Raw genomic sequence first — 17,457 nt, forward strand, 5'->3', positions numbered from 1 at the left:
AAGATAGACATAATTTGTTTTAAGAATTCAAGCAACTCAGGTTTGGGTTCTGTGAATTAGAGTGGTTTGTATTAACAGGACTCAATGGATCTGCAGCGCTTGGCAACTGCTCAGCAGAGCATTAGTTGTGGTTGAGTTACATACAGATGTTGAAAAATAGTTTACTGTTAAGCACTTCACTGCTTGACTGAACACATGTATGGTGCAAAGTTTTCCCTAGCAGCAGTGACAGATGGAGCTGGGAATTCCAAGAAGCCAAATACAGAAATCTTGTCACACAGGAATAACTAAATGGAGTTCAGTGCTTTACCTTGCTTCTTGTAGCATTAACAACACAGCCAGAAAACAGTCAGCAAACAACTAGACAGTGGGGCACCAAGGAGCCAAGCTAATACACCTGATAACCCAATAACAGTGTAGGTGATCAAGTGGACTATTACTAACAGAGAGAATGAAATAAGCAGATCAGATAGGGAATGTGAAGTGGCGTTTCTTTATTGTTTCCTAAAGCATTGATCAAGTGCATCCCAAGTCTGAATTTTCTAATACTTTTATTCTCTTTTACTAGATATTCAGTTCTTTTCTTGAAACAAATTTCAAACAAGACCATATTGCGCATCTAGCACAAAAGCAGTCTCTGTCCTTTTTCATAAGGAGTTGCTGGAATGATTGACTTTGCACGTATTTTCATCCTTGCCCACAGGGTTAGTTCTCAGGAATAACAGCTCTTTTTTGCCAAGTCCAGAAGAACATGAAATCTGCAGCTGGTTATGAAGACAGCTACTAAAGTGTGGTTGAACTGCATCCTGCTGCTGGTGGGAACCTTGTGGTAGGCATTTATTGCCCTCCAGAGCAGGAAGAGCTCTTTATCTACTTCAAGAGAAGCTATTCAGTTCTGAACAGCCCAGTATTTTAGTGAAGATAATTGGGCTTTCTAAAGCAAAAGGGAAAAATATGAAAGAAATTTGCAAAGTGATGCAATACACAAGACAAGCCTGCACTTGTACTATTATTAGCATATTATGTATTTGAAATGTATATAAATGTGTACAACTGATCCTGTAATAAAAATAATCTTTTCTTTACATTGCAGACCATGTTAATGAAAGGTAAAACATAGCAACCCTGGCTGGTAAATTACCCAGTCTTATGTGTCATCAAGTATCACCTCCCATTTAATTTTCTATAAAAGCCATTACCTACCAGTGGTCACAGTGATAAGGCAGCTTGTTATCCATTCCTTCCTTATTGAAATAAGCACGGCCACATGGACCAGCTTGGGAGATTCATTCAATCAGATGCTAAAGGTAAGTGACTAGGCATACTAGAGTGCTTTACCAAGACCTTTGCTATTTGTAATCTTGTCCAAAAGTAGCAGTGGTGTACCTTTTCAAGATATGAAGAAGAAGGGAGAGATGAAAAAAGCTTGCCAAAAAAGATTTGTACACTTACCTAAGAAATGAAAAAAATCTTTAGCTATTGGTCCTTTATGTATTTAGAATAAAGCCAATTCAGTTTTAACGAAGCCACTGCTTCTCTTAATGATACCACACTAGAATGATTTTTAGATCAAGGCAAAGAGAAAATCAGATATCTATCTGATAGACTGACTAACCCTTGTACAGAAGCCACATACAACCTTCCTAAAATAACTCTTCTCAGGGAAGAGCTCTGGCTGAAGATAAGTGACCTTTTAAAAAGCCATTCTTTTTTAATATATTAATTAATGAAAATCCAATCAGAATTAAATATTGAGAATACAAAAATAAAAATGTTGTACCTTTTTTCTGCTAGAACTTAGCTTCCAGTTCTTCCCACTCAGTCCTGTCACATCTTTTTCCCCACTAGATCAAAGAGCCTATTCTCATTATCTATCAGTGACCTGTACAAGTAGTTATAGATGGTGACCAGTTGCCTGCTGACTGAAGCTTAAAAAAAACTTTAAATCCAATTTATAGCTTTAAAATTAAAGATACTGTGAATTGCTGAGGGGTGAATTTCTCTATACCCATATAACTACGTGAATTTCTATTTTTATTTGAATTTCTATAAGCCTATAATAGTATGTCCCTGTATTCCTGGTTACACATGCAGGGAAGTAACTTTTTCTTTAACAATATTGACTGGAAAATCAAGTTTTCTGACTAACCATGGTGGTTCTCAGGGTTTTTCCAGTAATCAGCGTTTCCTGAGGCAAAGTATCTGCAGCCCATCCTGAACATATGAGCTACCTTACTAGTTCTTACATTCATGTTCTATATTTGGTTCCAAACTTGTGGTTTTTTCCTGGACCTGGATTCCTCTATTCCTCTCATTTGGTTACCTCCTTGCTTTTTTACTTATCCATATCATTTGAATCTTCTATAAATATTGGGTTTATCCATAAATTTGACAATTATTTTTGCAGTACCTATATTAAATATACTTTCTATTGTTACTAAAAGAACCTTATTGTCTATGTGTCTAAGGTCTTGCAAGACTTTACTGTCTATCTAGCAGCAGCTTGGATACTCTAACCCACTTACAGCTAGTTCAGCTGTGTTAGTTACACAACCTTAGTCCAGACACACACTGCTTAAGTTTTGCACAGCATAGGATGTGATGACCCACCCTTAAGGGGAAGGAAAGGTTAATAATTTACAGTCTCACACTCATCCATTATTGTGGTGTATTATTTTACTATTCACTAACAGACACCTGGAATAACCATTCTATTCTTAATTATATGTCACTGGAATGTACCTATTCCTCATAAATGGACCAAATCCCAAATAAATGGCTATTCCCAACTTACACATTTGATACCATTTTCCAATCCGCATTATGTGCGAAATTTCACACCAAAAGTCTACCATTTGACCCTACTCGGAGTAGTTAAAAATAATTTCTTTTTCCTTATTTTTTTTTAATTATAGCATTTGCTAAAGAAATCTGAAAGTAGAATAAGGATTCTTTATGACACACAGCAGTGCTAATTCCTGTTGTGAAACTAATGAAAGCAGCAGTATGCCATTAGATAATCTTATGCATTAAAAGCAAAACTTTTGCAATCAGCTAAAACATCATTTCTACTTGCTACTACTTACTGTAGTAGCTATGCACAAGAGCTGAAATACAGTTTAGTTACATATTTGCATAGATTCAAAGTCACACTTCTGCTGATTAAGCTAACTAGTGGGGTTTTTTATGGCAATGGACTTTTATGTAGGGATATTGTATCATGCTCTTACCTAGCACACTGCATATAAGAGGAATAAACACAACACTGTCCCTGGAGAAAAGGGTCTGACTTGCCTGTGGTTTCTTGTTGGAGTCTACAGGCAGCAGATGCAGATATATGTTAGGAATGTACTTCCCTCCGCTCTTATTCAGGGAACACGCAAAGAGCTCGTCCCACTGCACATATCTGGTGAGAGAGAAGCCTAGAGCTAAACCAGAAATCCACTCCATTCCAGCACGATGTACAAACCCACACATGGCTGAATGGATTTGCAACAGGGTCCGATAGTCACTAGAGCTAGGAGAGAAACTTTTGAACAGTTTTCTAGCAGAAAACTGTTTGATGATGAAACTGGGTCACAGTTAATTATGTGATATTAATCAAAGTTCTTACACAGATCTTAAAAGAACAACATAAAGAAAATACTTTCCCTCCAGAAATATTTTGAAATCCAGCACTGTCTGGGATTTCATTATCACAGTCTAGAAGCTGTGGACCAAAGCAACACCCCTGAATACTGATGTGGTGACGATGTGGCTGATGTGGCTTTGGTAGATGACTTTCACATCTCTTTGTTCCTTTGTTCAGCTATAATATCCTCAAGTAAATCAGTCTTATAAAGGATATATTCTCTTCCTACCACACACACACACACACACACACACACACACACGATTAAACCTAATTTTTTGTTAAAAACAGAATTAGGGAAGCATTTAATTGTTGTTAAACACCGATCTAAATATTATATTTCCAGATGCTATTTATTATTGTCTCACAAACTTTCTTTGATTTACTGTTCTTATGGACAATGTCAAAATAAAGTAGTGGATAACAACCTGTAAACGAAGCCCTTTGCAAACAGACTGGTCCAATTATGATAAGATACAAGAAAGGTCTCATTAAGTTTCCCTCATTTGGATATTTTGGGAGAGAAAATGAAGTTTAAACCCATGTCCAAAAGATTATTCAGCATCAAACATAAGAAAATTACTGCAGTTCCAGGTATTGATTATATTCATTATTGTTATAGCTCCTAAACTTAGATTTAAAAACAGTTTGGCTTGTTCGGGTTTGTTTTTTTTTTTTTAACATCAGTTTGTAGGAAACTTGGGGTAAATCAAAACTAAACCCATTCCTGTTTCAAAGTTATGGAATCAGACAAGTATGAACCTAAGAAAATGAGATTAGTTATTCTTTTGAACCTGTACCCTTCCAAGGCTTATCCTAAAACTTTTAATAGTGAAAAAGTGAAATTCCCTTTCATATCATTCCTCAGATCATGTGTGAAGGACCAGTCCTTTAATGGGTGGTTACTGTAAAAGTCAGATGCTTAATTTTCACATTAAGTTCACAGCAACCCATGGATTTAGATCACTGAGGTATGCCAAAATCCAATCTTCTTCCAAGAAAAGGAACTACTCTTTTATTTTAAAGTGCTTAACCGTTTGTGTGCTTGAAATATTGCAAGATATAGTCTGTACTCGGGGCAGTACTGAGCTCATGTCTTAGCACACAACTCTTCAATCCTTGAAAGCAAGCAAAGAGAGAATTTATAATTAAAGGGAAATTTTACATCTGCTTTTCCTTTCTTAAGTGATGGTTAAATGCTAATTTTAGAAAAGTGTTTTCACTTTGTTCCATATTCAGGGATATTGGAAAAGACACGGTTGTGTTTAATAAAGAAGCTGATGCCAAATTTCGAAGACAGAAGGAAGTATCATGATGAGTTTGCCTCATCCACTTCTTTTCATGGCGTGCATAATATTCTTAAAACACGGAGCAAGACTCGCAAAGTTCTGTGGCTGCTTGTACTTGCAGGCTGTCTTGCTGTTGTTATTTGGCAAATTTGCAGTCGCTTCATCTACTACTTCAGCTGGCCAACCACAACTACAATGGTGGTTCAGTATGTGGAAGAAATCCAATTTCCTGCCGTGACTTTTTGCAACTTAAACAGGTAAAAGTTGTGTTTGTTGTTTGCTCTTGAGAGGTAACACATCTTTATCTGAAAGCAGTCAGATTGCACAACTCACTTGGACAAATCACATAAAATAAGGAAAATATGGCTCTGCGGGGCATGTCTTCCACACCAACACAGGAGATTTAAATGAAGATGAAAATATGAGTCTTGATTAAGGAAGATTTTTTTTATAATCTTCCCCTTTCTTCAGATGAAGAACTGCATGACAGATTTTTAAGTTTCAAAACAGAAGTTGGAGTAGAAAAATCCCTCTGGTGGGGGTGTTCTATGTATGAGTGTTACTTCTACAGTGTAACTAAGGGACAATCATCAGCCACATCCAAGTTAAAAATGAGAGACAAGATTTGCAAATAACTTGAAACAGAAACTTCATACAAAGGTAGAAATCTTAGGCAAAACAAATACTTTTTTTTTCAGAGTTGCTCAGCCTTTAGAGTTCCAGCTGATGTCTGTGTTTTTTGCAGGAGGGAAGCATTTGGTTTGTTTGGAAGTCAGGTATTTAAGCAGGAACTTCACTACAGATTTCTACATTTGAAGACAGTGGCCAAGATTGAGATGCAACCACTTTGAAAATAATGTAATAAACCTAAGGCCTGATTTTTAGAGGAAATATGTAATTCAGTAACAGTTTTAGAAATACAGAAAGTTTACCCACATTTTTTCCCCAAAGATTTTAAATTTTCTTTTCTTCTACCTTTTGCTGGCAGAATCAGCTGAAAGTCCAAGCCTGAAATGCCTGGAGCTGTTCTGCCTCACTATGCCACCTTATCATTGCCCTGCATGAAGCAATCCTGGGTTATAACTGCACAACAGGCACTGCAGGTAGAAGTCCCTCTGATTGTAGTGTGCTGGCTGTTACAAAAGTGCCTCGCTTCTTGTAATTATAGTGGCAGCACACTGTAAATTGAGCATGGCAGTTTTCCCTCTAAGCCACAGTTTGCTGCCATATCCATCTGCCATTCATGCTGTGCTTATCCTTCCCTCCTGTTTTCAGTAACCAGATTTTTTGTTAGCAGGAAAAAGAGGCACAGGACTCTCTTTGTCTATATTTTTTGACTCAAATTCAGTTGTGAAGAGTTGTTCCTACTAATCCTCCTTAAGTTGGAACATCAAGATCCATTATACAAACATACCGATACATTTTTAAAAATAAGATTAGAAAACTGTCAATTCTAAAGAACATGGCACTGTAGTCTCATTTGTGTTTATTCTCTTTTCAAACTTATAACTTCTGTAAACCCTTACTTTATTTAATAAAGGACTTCAATGCTGTACATCAGGAAAGCACCTACAATGTCTCATCATGTTTTTGAGATTTTTCATGTGGATTCACGGAGTAAGGATCACCCTTGATTTATACCACTGTGTCACCAGCCATAGAGCTCATGGGAAGGTAGACTGTCTCTACACTGGGGTGTTGTGCCTTAGTAAAGCAGCTACAGGAGATTACTGCAGATGCACTTAGAATTCAATTTTCCAAATGAAAGACAGTCTTCTTTGAAAGGAATAGCTCCTCTCAGCTACTTTCCCACATGTAAATGCAATTGTTCAGCTTGTCATCAGTTTTAAAAATGTGGTTGTTAGCTTATGAGCATGGCTAATCTATTTAGGGGGGTTGGGGTTTATTTTTTTTTAATAAACAACCACACACGACAGAAATGTTTCCAACATGACTGACCAGAATAGCCATGGGAAGGTGTCAATTTTCTGTTTCCAGATATGGAAGATACATTCCTAAAGATGGAAACTTATTCATGTTGTCGAGATCAAAGTGCAGCCCCGTGGGCAAGAATCACTTATAGTTTGTAAGCAGACAACAAATCACATCACAGTTTTGTCAAGAGCAGTCTAGAGATCAGTCCTGAAACTGCAGAACTCTAAGAAATTCTTTTTCCTTCTCACTGACAGGTTTCAAGCTCATGCAGTAAGCAACCTCAAAATAATTTTTTTGATTTGGAACATTGTGTCCGCAATTCTCCAAAAATTTGTTATGGAAGATAAATATTCTCAAGAGTTAAATGATTTCCTTGCTGGGCAACAGAACTTCAGCATCAAAGAGTTTACAAGAAAAAATGGATTTTATCTGAACAGCAGCACATTGCTAGAATGTGATTTTTTTGGAAAGCCATGTTACCCACAGGTAAATATGCTTGTTTTACAAAAAGAGTAGCATGGAGGGAAAGGGGATATATTCTTACAGTCAACTTAGGACATCTAGCTTTGCCAGCTACTCCCCCTGTGTTCCCTTTACAGTCAAACAATGCAGAAAAAAAGGCCTGCTCTAAATTACCTGAGGGCCTCAGTTCTCATACTGACTGCAGAGGCAGCCTGATGGACTCCCTGAGCTGTAACAGGGAATTTCAGTTTCAATTGCTCTATGCCCAGTGCCACTTCTGCACAAACAGCAGCCTTTGAAAGCTGTCATACCTCCAGGCTATAACTAACAGCCTTTCCAATCAATGGCCTATATTGCAGGACAGATTGAATGGACTATTTTGCATGACATGATTCTGTAGTTTTGTTCTTGAGGTCAAGAATATAGACAGCCAAGGTAACTATATGCAGAGTCCATAAGAATTTTAAATATTCACATGAAAGTAGCCCAACTTTGGGAATTTTGGACAACAGCCAAGAATATGGTCATCCCATTTTTATGTTGATTCTTCTATAAAGCAATTTCCAACTTAAATAGAAAATGTGAAAAGTCAGGCCTTTATTCTCTCAGTTTAATTTAAACTTTAGATACGCTGTAGCTTTTAAAATTTAACATTGGAGACTTGTCTTAACTGAAGAATGCCAGTGCTAGTAACCAAAACTAAAGCAATGAGGTGCAGTCAAATTATGAGGTGGCTTAGGCAAAAATGCAAATATTGTACTTTCATATGTAACACAACTTTCAGTTTGAAACAATCTTCACTAAACAGCTAATGAAAAAATTAAACAAGTTGTTGTTGAGTATACAATTTCTATATAATGTAACAGGTACTGAAAAACCACAGAACCTCATTAAATTATTCTGAGCAGCTAATATGTATTAATAAACAATATGAAATTTCTCCTTTGAACTTCATTTTCTATAGAAAGAGGTGAAATATTTTTGAATATTGCCATCAATTACCACTTTTCTGATTGTAATACCAAGGACTGCCTTTGGGGGAAAAAAACATCAAAAAACCCAACAACCCCAGTAGTCCCTCTCTTGAATTGTAATTCACTAGGGAAACTTCGAGTGTTCTTTCCTTATTTCATTCTTCCCTATTTTCCTTTATTGAAGGATTTTGAACATGTTTTCACTGAATATGGAAACTGCTTTACTTTTAATCACAATGATCTTTCAGCAAGAAGAGTGAGTTTGTCTGGAAGAGGCTTACATTTGCTTTTTGATGTCCAACAGGTACAGCTATCCTAAGGACTATAAACAACAAATCATGTCATAACTTCTAAATTAATGGAGGGGTTTGCTTTTTTGTTTGTATGTTCATTTTGAGTTTGGTTTGGGGTTTTGGTTTAGTTGGTTTTATATAGACCTCCAGAATTTCATGCACAAAATTCTATATCAAGACTATTTCCAAGTGAGAGGGTATTTTAAAAGAAAGGCCTAAATACAGATTTAAAAAGTCAGAATTATTATTTACTCTGTCCCCAGCTAAGGGGTTCTGAAAGTTGTGAGTGAGCATATAAATGCACAAATCATCTACAACTGAAACATGACATCAGAGCAGTGATTTAATTTTATACAAGCAGTTTAGGATAACATCACTTCATTTTATATAATGGCCCACTGGCAGTGTCTAAGTAGCACTGAATTTTAGTTGCAGCAGCAGCTGCAAGTACTCAGTGCCAGGCAAGACCTGGTCTTTGCACTGTAAACAGTTTCTGACATTAGAATTGTCTTTGATCAACAAAAAGCAGAAAACAGGGAATATCACCTTGTGAGATCAGGGAAGAAATCTAAAATATGGACTGATAAATGACTTAGACATTCACTTTTGTTCTTTAGGAAGTATGAGTCAGGAGTGAAAGGTTCTGAAGAGAACAGTGAAAAGTCTGCTGAAATGTGACAGGTAGTTGCAAGTAAAGGGAATAAATATCCAAGGTATGAGTAAATGCTCATCTATGCCTTCTAGCTTTTGAAATTAAGGGATGCCAAAAGGAATAAAAAACTTGAAAGTTTATAGTCACTGGAAAGAAACCCATAGCAGTAATGAACAAAGGAAATTCAAGTTAGTTTGCTTCCAGACTTTCCTGTTAATTGCCAAAAATATGACTAGAGATACAAGACTTGATAGCTTAGTACCACATTAAGTATAGCTAAAGCTTCGGATAGTAAGCAAAGGCAAAACTACTTTAAATAATTCTTTTTGTATCAGGACCAATTCACTGATGAACCTGCTCTTGGTTATACTGATGCTGGGATAACTTTTGTTATCCATTCACCCCAAGAGTTTCCGCGCTTTGATGGTTTAGGTTTATTAACACCAGTCGGCATGCACGCACAGGTTGCAATTCACCAGCTGAAGGTAAGGACTTTGTCCATTATCTGGAAGTAGTGGTCTCTACTGTCTCTAATTCTCTTCCAAACCAATGACAATGTTGGAATGTAAAATATTTATCATGCCTAAGTGACTCCTAATAATATTTTCTCCAGACAAAAACAGATTACTGCTGTTTTGGGGAGGATGTCACTGGTCTTCCTAATTTGTCTCTATCAAAGTCAACCTTTCTTTCCTATCACCTTACAGTCTCATTGACATTTAATGACACAAGGACATCACAGCATTTCCCCATCAACACATTCTGTTCCCATTAAGGGTGTCTCAGATTCCTAGTGGAATCCAAGTGGAATGGACCACCATTTTGCAGTAGGCTGTCTGATCAGGCCCTACTTTTGCTGTGACAGAGAGGAGATGATTTTTTTTAATCCCAAGAGCACAAACTGTAACTGCCTCCAATTAAATCACAACGTTACTGTTTATGTCTTCAACAGGCTTCCTTCAGCACTTTAAAATGTGAGAAAACAATATCTAAATTTAAAACAGAGACAAAAAAAAATTTCATCTTTTGTTATTATTACCCTACAGTCAATTATCCAAGAATACCCATGGGGAGAGTGCAAGCCTGATATAAAGCTGCAGTACCACAAGATTTATAGTACTAATGGATGTTTGCTGGAATGCAAAGCCCGGTACATACAGGACTGGTGTGGCTGTTTGCCATTCATTCTTCCAGGTATTTCTCAGGAGTATCATCATACCAGACACTGATCATCTTCCTAGGAGACTTCACATTTTATTGAACAGTGAAGGAGATGGAGCACGTTTGGTGGATTCCTATAGCTGGATTAATTAAAATTCCAAGAAAAGACATTTGGTCAACTCTAGACCTACCATCTGGGTCATTGCCTATTCTTAGGATACAGTCCAAACAATTGGAAGAAAATATGCCTCAGGAGTGTAAGACAGTCTATAATCTTCAATATGACTTCCCAAAGAGCTGGAACTATATCCATAAGAAGTCATATATTTTCACATATAGTCAGAAAAATTATTTTACAGGTGTTTAGCAACCACAGCAGAACTGCTCGCTTGAAGACTGAATCTGAGGTCCTACACATGAACATGGAAATAGCCTGGCACCAGAACTGGGCTCCGCAAAAGCCAAAAGGTTGTGTGGAGCCTTCTAATCAACCTCAAATGCAGGGTGTATGCTGTAACACTCCTCTCAAGAATACAGGCACCTTAATCACTCCAGACATGTAAAGCAGTAACACTGAGCACACCTTTTCAGCATTAAATGTAATGATAATATTATCATCCCTCCTTAAAGCAAGAGCTAGATCACAAATCTCTGCTGTTGCAGATATTTTGTCAAAACTAGTGGAAAAGAAAGCCACTAGTTCATAAGAAAAGCCACAAGAAAGCCTGCACTTTCTGACTCAATGTATTTTAAAAATATGCTCAAGCAAGGTAGAATGCTTTTACTAAAGTAGACCCATTAATGCGTAATCTTTAGCCTACTTGTTTGAGAACCTTTTGGAAAGGTGGTTGTCAGTCTTCTGGAAAATGTCATGGGAAGGGTTTTGAGAAGGCAATTAAACCTGGGGCTCCTATACCCAGGGTGAGAGCTGTACACAACAACAATTAGATAAAGGAGAGCAATACTGTGTGCTAAACTTCTACATAACATTTCCATGTGAGGGAAAAAATCAGGGTGAACCTGAGGACATCTGAAATCTGAAAATTTTGCTATTAGCTCAGGGTACTACCTTACCCGTTACATGTCCAAAAAACTCTTACATGAAGTTCAAAACTTCTGCAGAAACACATGGGATGTAATCATATATCAAATCCACCTCACTTGTTTTTGGGGATTTTTTATTTGCACTAGGAAAATCAGAAATTCACGTCTTTAGCAAGCTAACACAAAGAGTGAACCACAAGCTTAAAGGCTGGTACATATAATGAAGATGTTTGCTCCAACAGCAGCCTCCCGGCTTGGTCTGTTCACTCTTTTCCCTGTGTACCCATTCTGGTGTTGGCAACTGCACTGTGCCCAGCTGAATTAATTTCTCAGTTGTGCAATCATTAATGTGAAGTGATGAACAGGCTCTGATGACATTACATTTCAGCTTAGCACAATTAGAGCTAAGGGTTAGATTGTTAATTTAGCTTCCTAAAGCTTGTTATTTATTTTTAGGAAATGGAACAGAATGTGACTTGCTGAAGTTTTACAAATGTGTTTATCCAGCAGTCTGTAAGTAATAACTTTATATTCATGTTTTCTAAGCCAATTCCAAATAGTAGACAATATCAATTAAAACAAAATACTGAAAGTAATCTGAAATGGAGTACATCCCAGTTCATTTACTATTTTGAAAATAGAGACCAGACAGAGCATGATATATATGCCCATTGAAGAAAAACAAAACAAAACAAAACAAAACCAAACCAAAAACCCTCAAACCAAAATCACAAAAAAAACCCTCCTGAAAATAACACCTCGCCCAACAAACAAATAGAAGAATTCCTTTTCAGCAATGAGAAATGGTTTAAAATGGAAGAACGTTTAATTAATCTGTTTTCAGTTACCAAGCCTCTGGCTATCATTTTCACATCTTTGTAGCATCACCTTTCTAGATTCAATGTTGTATTCTTTGTGTAAGAAGAGTGAACAGCACAGTAATAAAAAGATTCCTAACTGATAAAAATATAAATCACTGGACTTGAAGGTTTCATTTTTTCAAAAGTAAAATCAATTATAAATTTTCAAAGCTCTTCAAATGCAATTCTTTTCCATAAACAAATTATCTGCACATAGTAGATATAAGATCTGTAAGTCACTAGAACAGATATTCTGGAAAATACTGAAAATGTTAACCTGACAAGTAACTTCCCATGAACTTGAGAAAGCTTCCTTTTTAATTATTTTGCTTTCTTGCTGTGTAACATGAGTCTCTCTTCCCAAAGGAAGACTAACAAGTTGGGGTGGAAGGGGGAACTGTGTAGGGGTTTATTTCTGTTTTAATTAGGTGTGTGCAGCATTCAGGCAAGATCTACTACAGTGAACAATGACCGTTTTTTCCTGTGGCTCTTTTGAAATAGATTTCACTAAGTTCGCTCTCTTATATAACCTTGATCTTCGAAAGCCTGTCATGATGGAAAGTGGTTTATTATTTTATTTAACTGACGTTTGATGACTGAATTTCAAAGAAACTGCAGAGCAATAAACAAAAATGACCCCCAAAGTCCTATCAAGGATTCAGAGCCGGACCCCAGAAGGAACTGGCATCAAAGTACTGTACATGGTGAACCTGGTTTATAGGTTGTAGGTTGTAGGTGTATGGTCCCCAGGATCCCATTTTAGGGGCTGACTCTCCCTTGACAGTGCTGGAGAGGTAAGACTTCTGACAACAAAATCTAAAGTGACAGCACACTGATCCAGTATCTGCAGGACCTACTACCACTTTCACGAGCAGCCAGACCTGCAGAATTTTATTGTTTTCATATTTGAAGAAACAAAGCTTTCCCTAAGACTCCTAGCTGTCTTGAGCCCAACTATCAAATGGCAGGCAGGGGTTAAGGTAAAGTGAATTTAGCTTACCAAGGTTTTTATATAGTTATCAGATGATAGTAAACTACAACTGGAATTGCTTTGGAAGCCATTTCTGTGCATTGAAATGAGTTGGGCAGACATCAAGGCATCAAGACCAAGGATATACTCCCAACTATGTAATTAGAAAGCTAGCACAGAACATGGAAATGCTTCCGTTGTCCTATTGTTCAACTGAGGATGAGAAATAATAAGCACACAAAGCCCTGATAAAGGCAGAAAGACTTAAAGGTGCTAAATTTCTTTGGAAAAAGTGAGCAAAATATCCCAAACCTTATTATTGGGCATCAGTTTCCCAAATGACAGTTATAAATACTTATTTGTTTCTTCAAAACTGACAAGTATCTGCTTTTCTCATGATAATTAACCCATATATTTATCAAAGCCAGCAAAAAGTCATTTAGTAAGTTTTTTCAAAAAATTTTTAAACTCTGTCCTTTTTCAGAAATATTGTATAAATTTTTTCTCCTGAAATTTCAGATGATATAGAGATAAAAGGATTATGTACAGTAGGAACACACAATTCCACTTGCCCTGCCCCATGTGAAGAAACAGATTATCCCACCACTGTCACCTATTCAAGTTTTGGAGGAGAAAAAGCCATAAAATATTTTTCTGAGAAACTGAAGAAAAGCCCAGAATACATCAGGTAATCTTGCTTAACCCCTTGTCTAATAAAGAAATTATAAATTCCTTTTTACTGTTCTAACAGACAATACAATGAAAATATGAACATAAAAGATATTCTTATGTTGGGTATTAATAACGTTGTCTGTGAGATAATACAATCTCTTAGACAAAACTACTTAAGATTTATACATATATATATATAATATACTTAGATACATCTAAGACTGTGGATAAGAAAGATACGATCTACTTGTCAAAGAGCATTTAACACAGTTTCATAGACTGAATTGCCTCTTGCTCACAGCTGTAGATCTCAGCAGTACAAAGTAAGCATAAAGGCAGGTGCTACATGAACTCATAGTATGTACAACATCAAAGTATGTTTATAAAAAACTGCAGAAAATTTGGTTAAGGAAATATTTATGAGTGTCATTGTCTCAGTGACTTCAGTTTTCTCACTTTTGAAGCCATCAGTCTCCAAATGCTTGCATATGTTTAGACATGATCAGGAACTACACAAATCTTAGAATAGTTTGGATTGGACAGGACCTTTAATAGTCAAGTAGTCCAAGCCCCCCCTGCAATGACCAGGGACATCTTCAACTGTATCAGGTTGCTCAAAGCTACATCCAACATGACCCTGAATGTTTCCAGGGGTGGGGCATCTACCACCTCTCTGGTCACCCTGTTCCAATGTTTCAACACCCTCATCGTAAAAAATGTCTTCCTTATACCTAGCCTGAATCTACTCTATTTTAGTTTAAAACCATTACCTCTTGTCTACAGGCCCTACTAAAAAGTCTGTTCCCAATGAAGATTATGAAAATTGAACCTGTTGTTATACACTAAGGATATTAATCCTTTGAGGACATTTTATCTTTGTTGATTATTTTATTTTCTGTAAACATCATAAGTAATCTAGTAATTATTCAATTAAGCAAGTAAACATACAGGACATTTCCCTGTTACCAAGCTTTAACCAGTAGGAATCCAGCCCATGCATTAATGAGTACATATTAAAAACTATAAAATATAGAGATCTATTTATTTCTGAAGATGCAAGAAGGGAAAAGTTAAATATTTATTGGATAGTTCTGCTAGCAACTCTGTGACAATGGTACGAGTCTTACTAAGAGAAGCTATGAGAATAAGATGATTTTTACTAATCAGTGCTACCTGAGTTTTAGAATTATCACCCAAAGAGACAGAAATTATTATTTTGTATATAAAGTAATTTATTTTCATTATTATTGTTAATGAGCTCATTATCACTGTCAATCCAAGAATCTGTAGCTGTTCACATTTCTGAAGAGTCATAGAATGGTTTGAGTTGGTAGGGACCTTAAAGATCATCTTGTTCCAACCTCCTTGCCATAGGCAGGGATACCACCCACGAGATCAGGTTGCTCAAAGTCCAATCCAATCTGGTGTAGAATAATTCCAGGGACAGGGCATTCACACATTCTCTGGGCACCTTGTTCCTGTGCCTCACCACCCTCACAGTAAAGAATTTCTTCCTAATACCTAATCTAAACCTATCCTCTTTCAGTTTAAAGCCATTCCTCCCTGTCCTATCCCTACATGTTCTTGTGAAAAATCCCTCTCCAGCTTTCTTGTAGGCCCCCTTAATGTGTTGGAAGGCTGCTCTAATTTTGCCCTGAAGGCTTCTCTTTTCAAGGCTGAACAGCCCCAACTCTCTACTCTCTCAGCCTGTGTTCATAGGAGAGATGCTCCTACCCTGTGATCATCTTCATGGCCCTTCTCTGGACTTGCTCCAACTGAGATTTACGTACTCTCCCATTTTTGCAACAAGCAAGAACACAATTAAGTAAGCGAGGCTATCAGTAGAGGATAAAACTAAACCTCTGAATATAGGACAAGCACTGTTCTGCACAAATATGCCCATTGGAATAAGCACAATTAAATATGCAGTTGCACATAATCAAGAAGGGTAGACTACATTTCCAGGCACTTTATATGCTGTAGGTCACAATGCTTGACATTTCCACCCAAGTTTACCCCAGTGACCCTTAAAAAGTACAAGTATATCTCACAGTACAGACCTAGAGTTACTTTTTCAATATAGCATGAAGATCTACTCCTCTGATAAGCTCCTGTTTTTTTTAGGACACTTTGGTTCTTTTCCTTTTCTCATGTAACTGGTTTTGGTAACACTCCTCTAATTTTTCATTAAAAGACACCATTACTCCCCCTGAACTCAGACCATGCTGGTAGGTGTTGGTAAAAATGAACAGCACTCCTGACTGTCTCAAGCAAACTGTATGTATTTGTCATTAGGCAAAACCTCGTGCGCATTGAGATTAAATATCATGATCTGAGCTACAAAATAACACAGCAGCAGAAGGCCTTGACTATACCTGAGTTGCTCGGTAAGTGTATGTTTAATATTCATTTATTGCTGATTGATAATTTATCTAAAACTAATAAAAATCCCCCACCTTACTAGACTAAAAAACCCAGCCTTTTTTATTCTCTCTTCTCCTGAATCAAAGACTATGTAGGCTTCTGAACAAAAATCAGTACTTTTAATATTATAATGGTAATAATCATGTCTGTCTCATGGTCATTTTTGATACTGTCTCCTGTAATTCTATTAAAGAACCTGTGGTAGGGAGAGCAACTGAAAGTAAGAATTAAGTTTAGCACTAATTTATGGCTATATCACACATGGGACTGTAAGAATAGTGACATTTATGGGATTTGGAGGGGAGAGGGAGAACATGGGGAGGAGAAACAAGGGAACAGTTAAAAAGGCAGGGGAGTAAGAAATATTTTAAGTATCTGTTTCCGAGTAGGATGTCTTGTATTGTACTTGCTTATTTAGAATTTTCAAAAACACATTAGTCTTCTTCAGTAAACATTCTTAAGAATATTAATTCTGTTTTCTTAAAGTGATGGATTATGTATATTGAATCTACTTAACACTTGAGCCTGGCAGGTTTTGTTTGCTTGCTAGACTAAACTAAATGCTTTGGATGACACGTGTTTATTTCCTTCTATTACAGCTGATGTAGGTGGCCAGCTTGGATTGTTTTGTGGTGCCAGTATGATTACAATCATAGAACTGCTTGAGTATATTTTTACTAACTTCTGTTGGATGTGCATCTTTCTTCTATTGAAGGCTCCTGAAATGCCTCAGTGGAACAACCCATCCCAGAATCAACCAACACATAAGGAAAAAAAGAGGGGAATACAAGAATGTTAGTGACTTGTAGAAGTCCAGAACTAATTGGTCTTGTAACTTCCTTTTCTTTTTCAGATCCAAAGGAAACAGTAATATTTTGCATTGCTCCCTTCTCTGCACTCCTTATTCACCCTGCTTCTTTATTGTCTAGAACTATTTAACTGTACTAAATAGCTTCAAAGAGAGCACTTTGCAAAGTCTCACTTTCCTTCTCATGTAAAGACAAATGTAACCTTTACCTAAAATTTTATTTTAATAAATTAACTTTTTTTTTAAAAGCATAGCAAGTGATGCTGACATACAATACAATTT

General features: G+C 36.7%; 1 protein-coding gene across 1 annotated transcript; it reads left to right on the forward strand.

Moving 5' to 3' along the window:
• The first annotated feature begins 1,267 nt into the window (after positions 1 to 1,267).
• Positions 1,268 to 17,166, forward strand: ASIC5 (acid sensing ion channel subunit family member 5). The gene is made up of 10 exons (XM_032687031.1): positions 1,268 to 1,307; positions 4,871 to 5,177; positions 7,110 to 7,341; positions 8,476 to 8,595; positions 9,572 to 9,721; positions 10,283 to 10,430; positions 11,898 to 11,954; positions 13,791 to 13,959; positions 16,239 to 16,330; positions 16,967 to 17,166. Exons 1-10 carry the CDS (start codon positions 1,268 to 1,270, stop codon positions 17,164 to 17,166), a joined length of 1,515 nt encoding a protein of 504 aa, XP_032542922.1.
• Positions 17,167 to 17,457: the final 291 nt, after the last annotated feature.

This window comes from Chiroxiphia lanceolata, chromosome 4 (assembly GCF_009829145.1).
Source record: "Chiroxiphia lanceolata isolate bChiLan1 chromosome 4, bChiLan1.pri, whole genome shotgun sequence".
NCBI lineage: Eukaryota > Metazoa > Chordata > Aves > Passeriformes > Pipridae > Chiroxiphia > Chiroxiphia lanceolata.

Coding starts and splice junctions, on each gene's coding strand:
- ASIC5 (XM_032687031.1), top strand. CDS start 1,268: ATGGACCAGCTTGGGAGATTCATTCAATCAGATGCTAAAG. Junction 1,308..4,870: donor CATTCAATCAGATGCTAAAG/GTAAGTGACTAG, acceptor TTCCATATTCAG/GGATATTGGAAAAGACACGG. Junction 9,722..10,282: donor TTGCAATTCACCAGCTGAAG/GTAAGGACTTTG, acceptor ATTACCCTACAG/TCAATTATCCAAGAATACCC.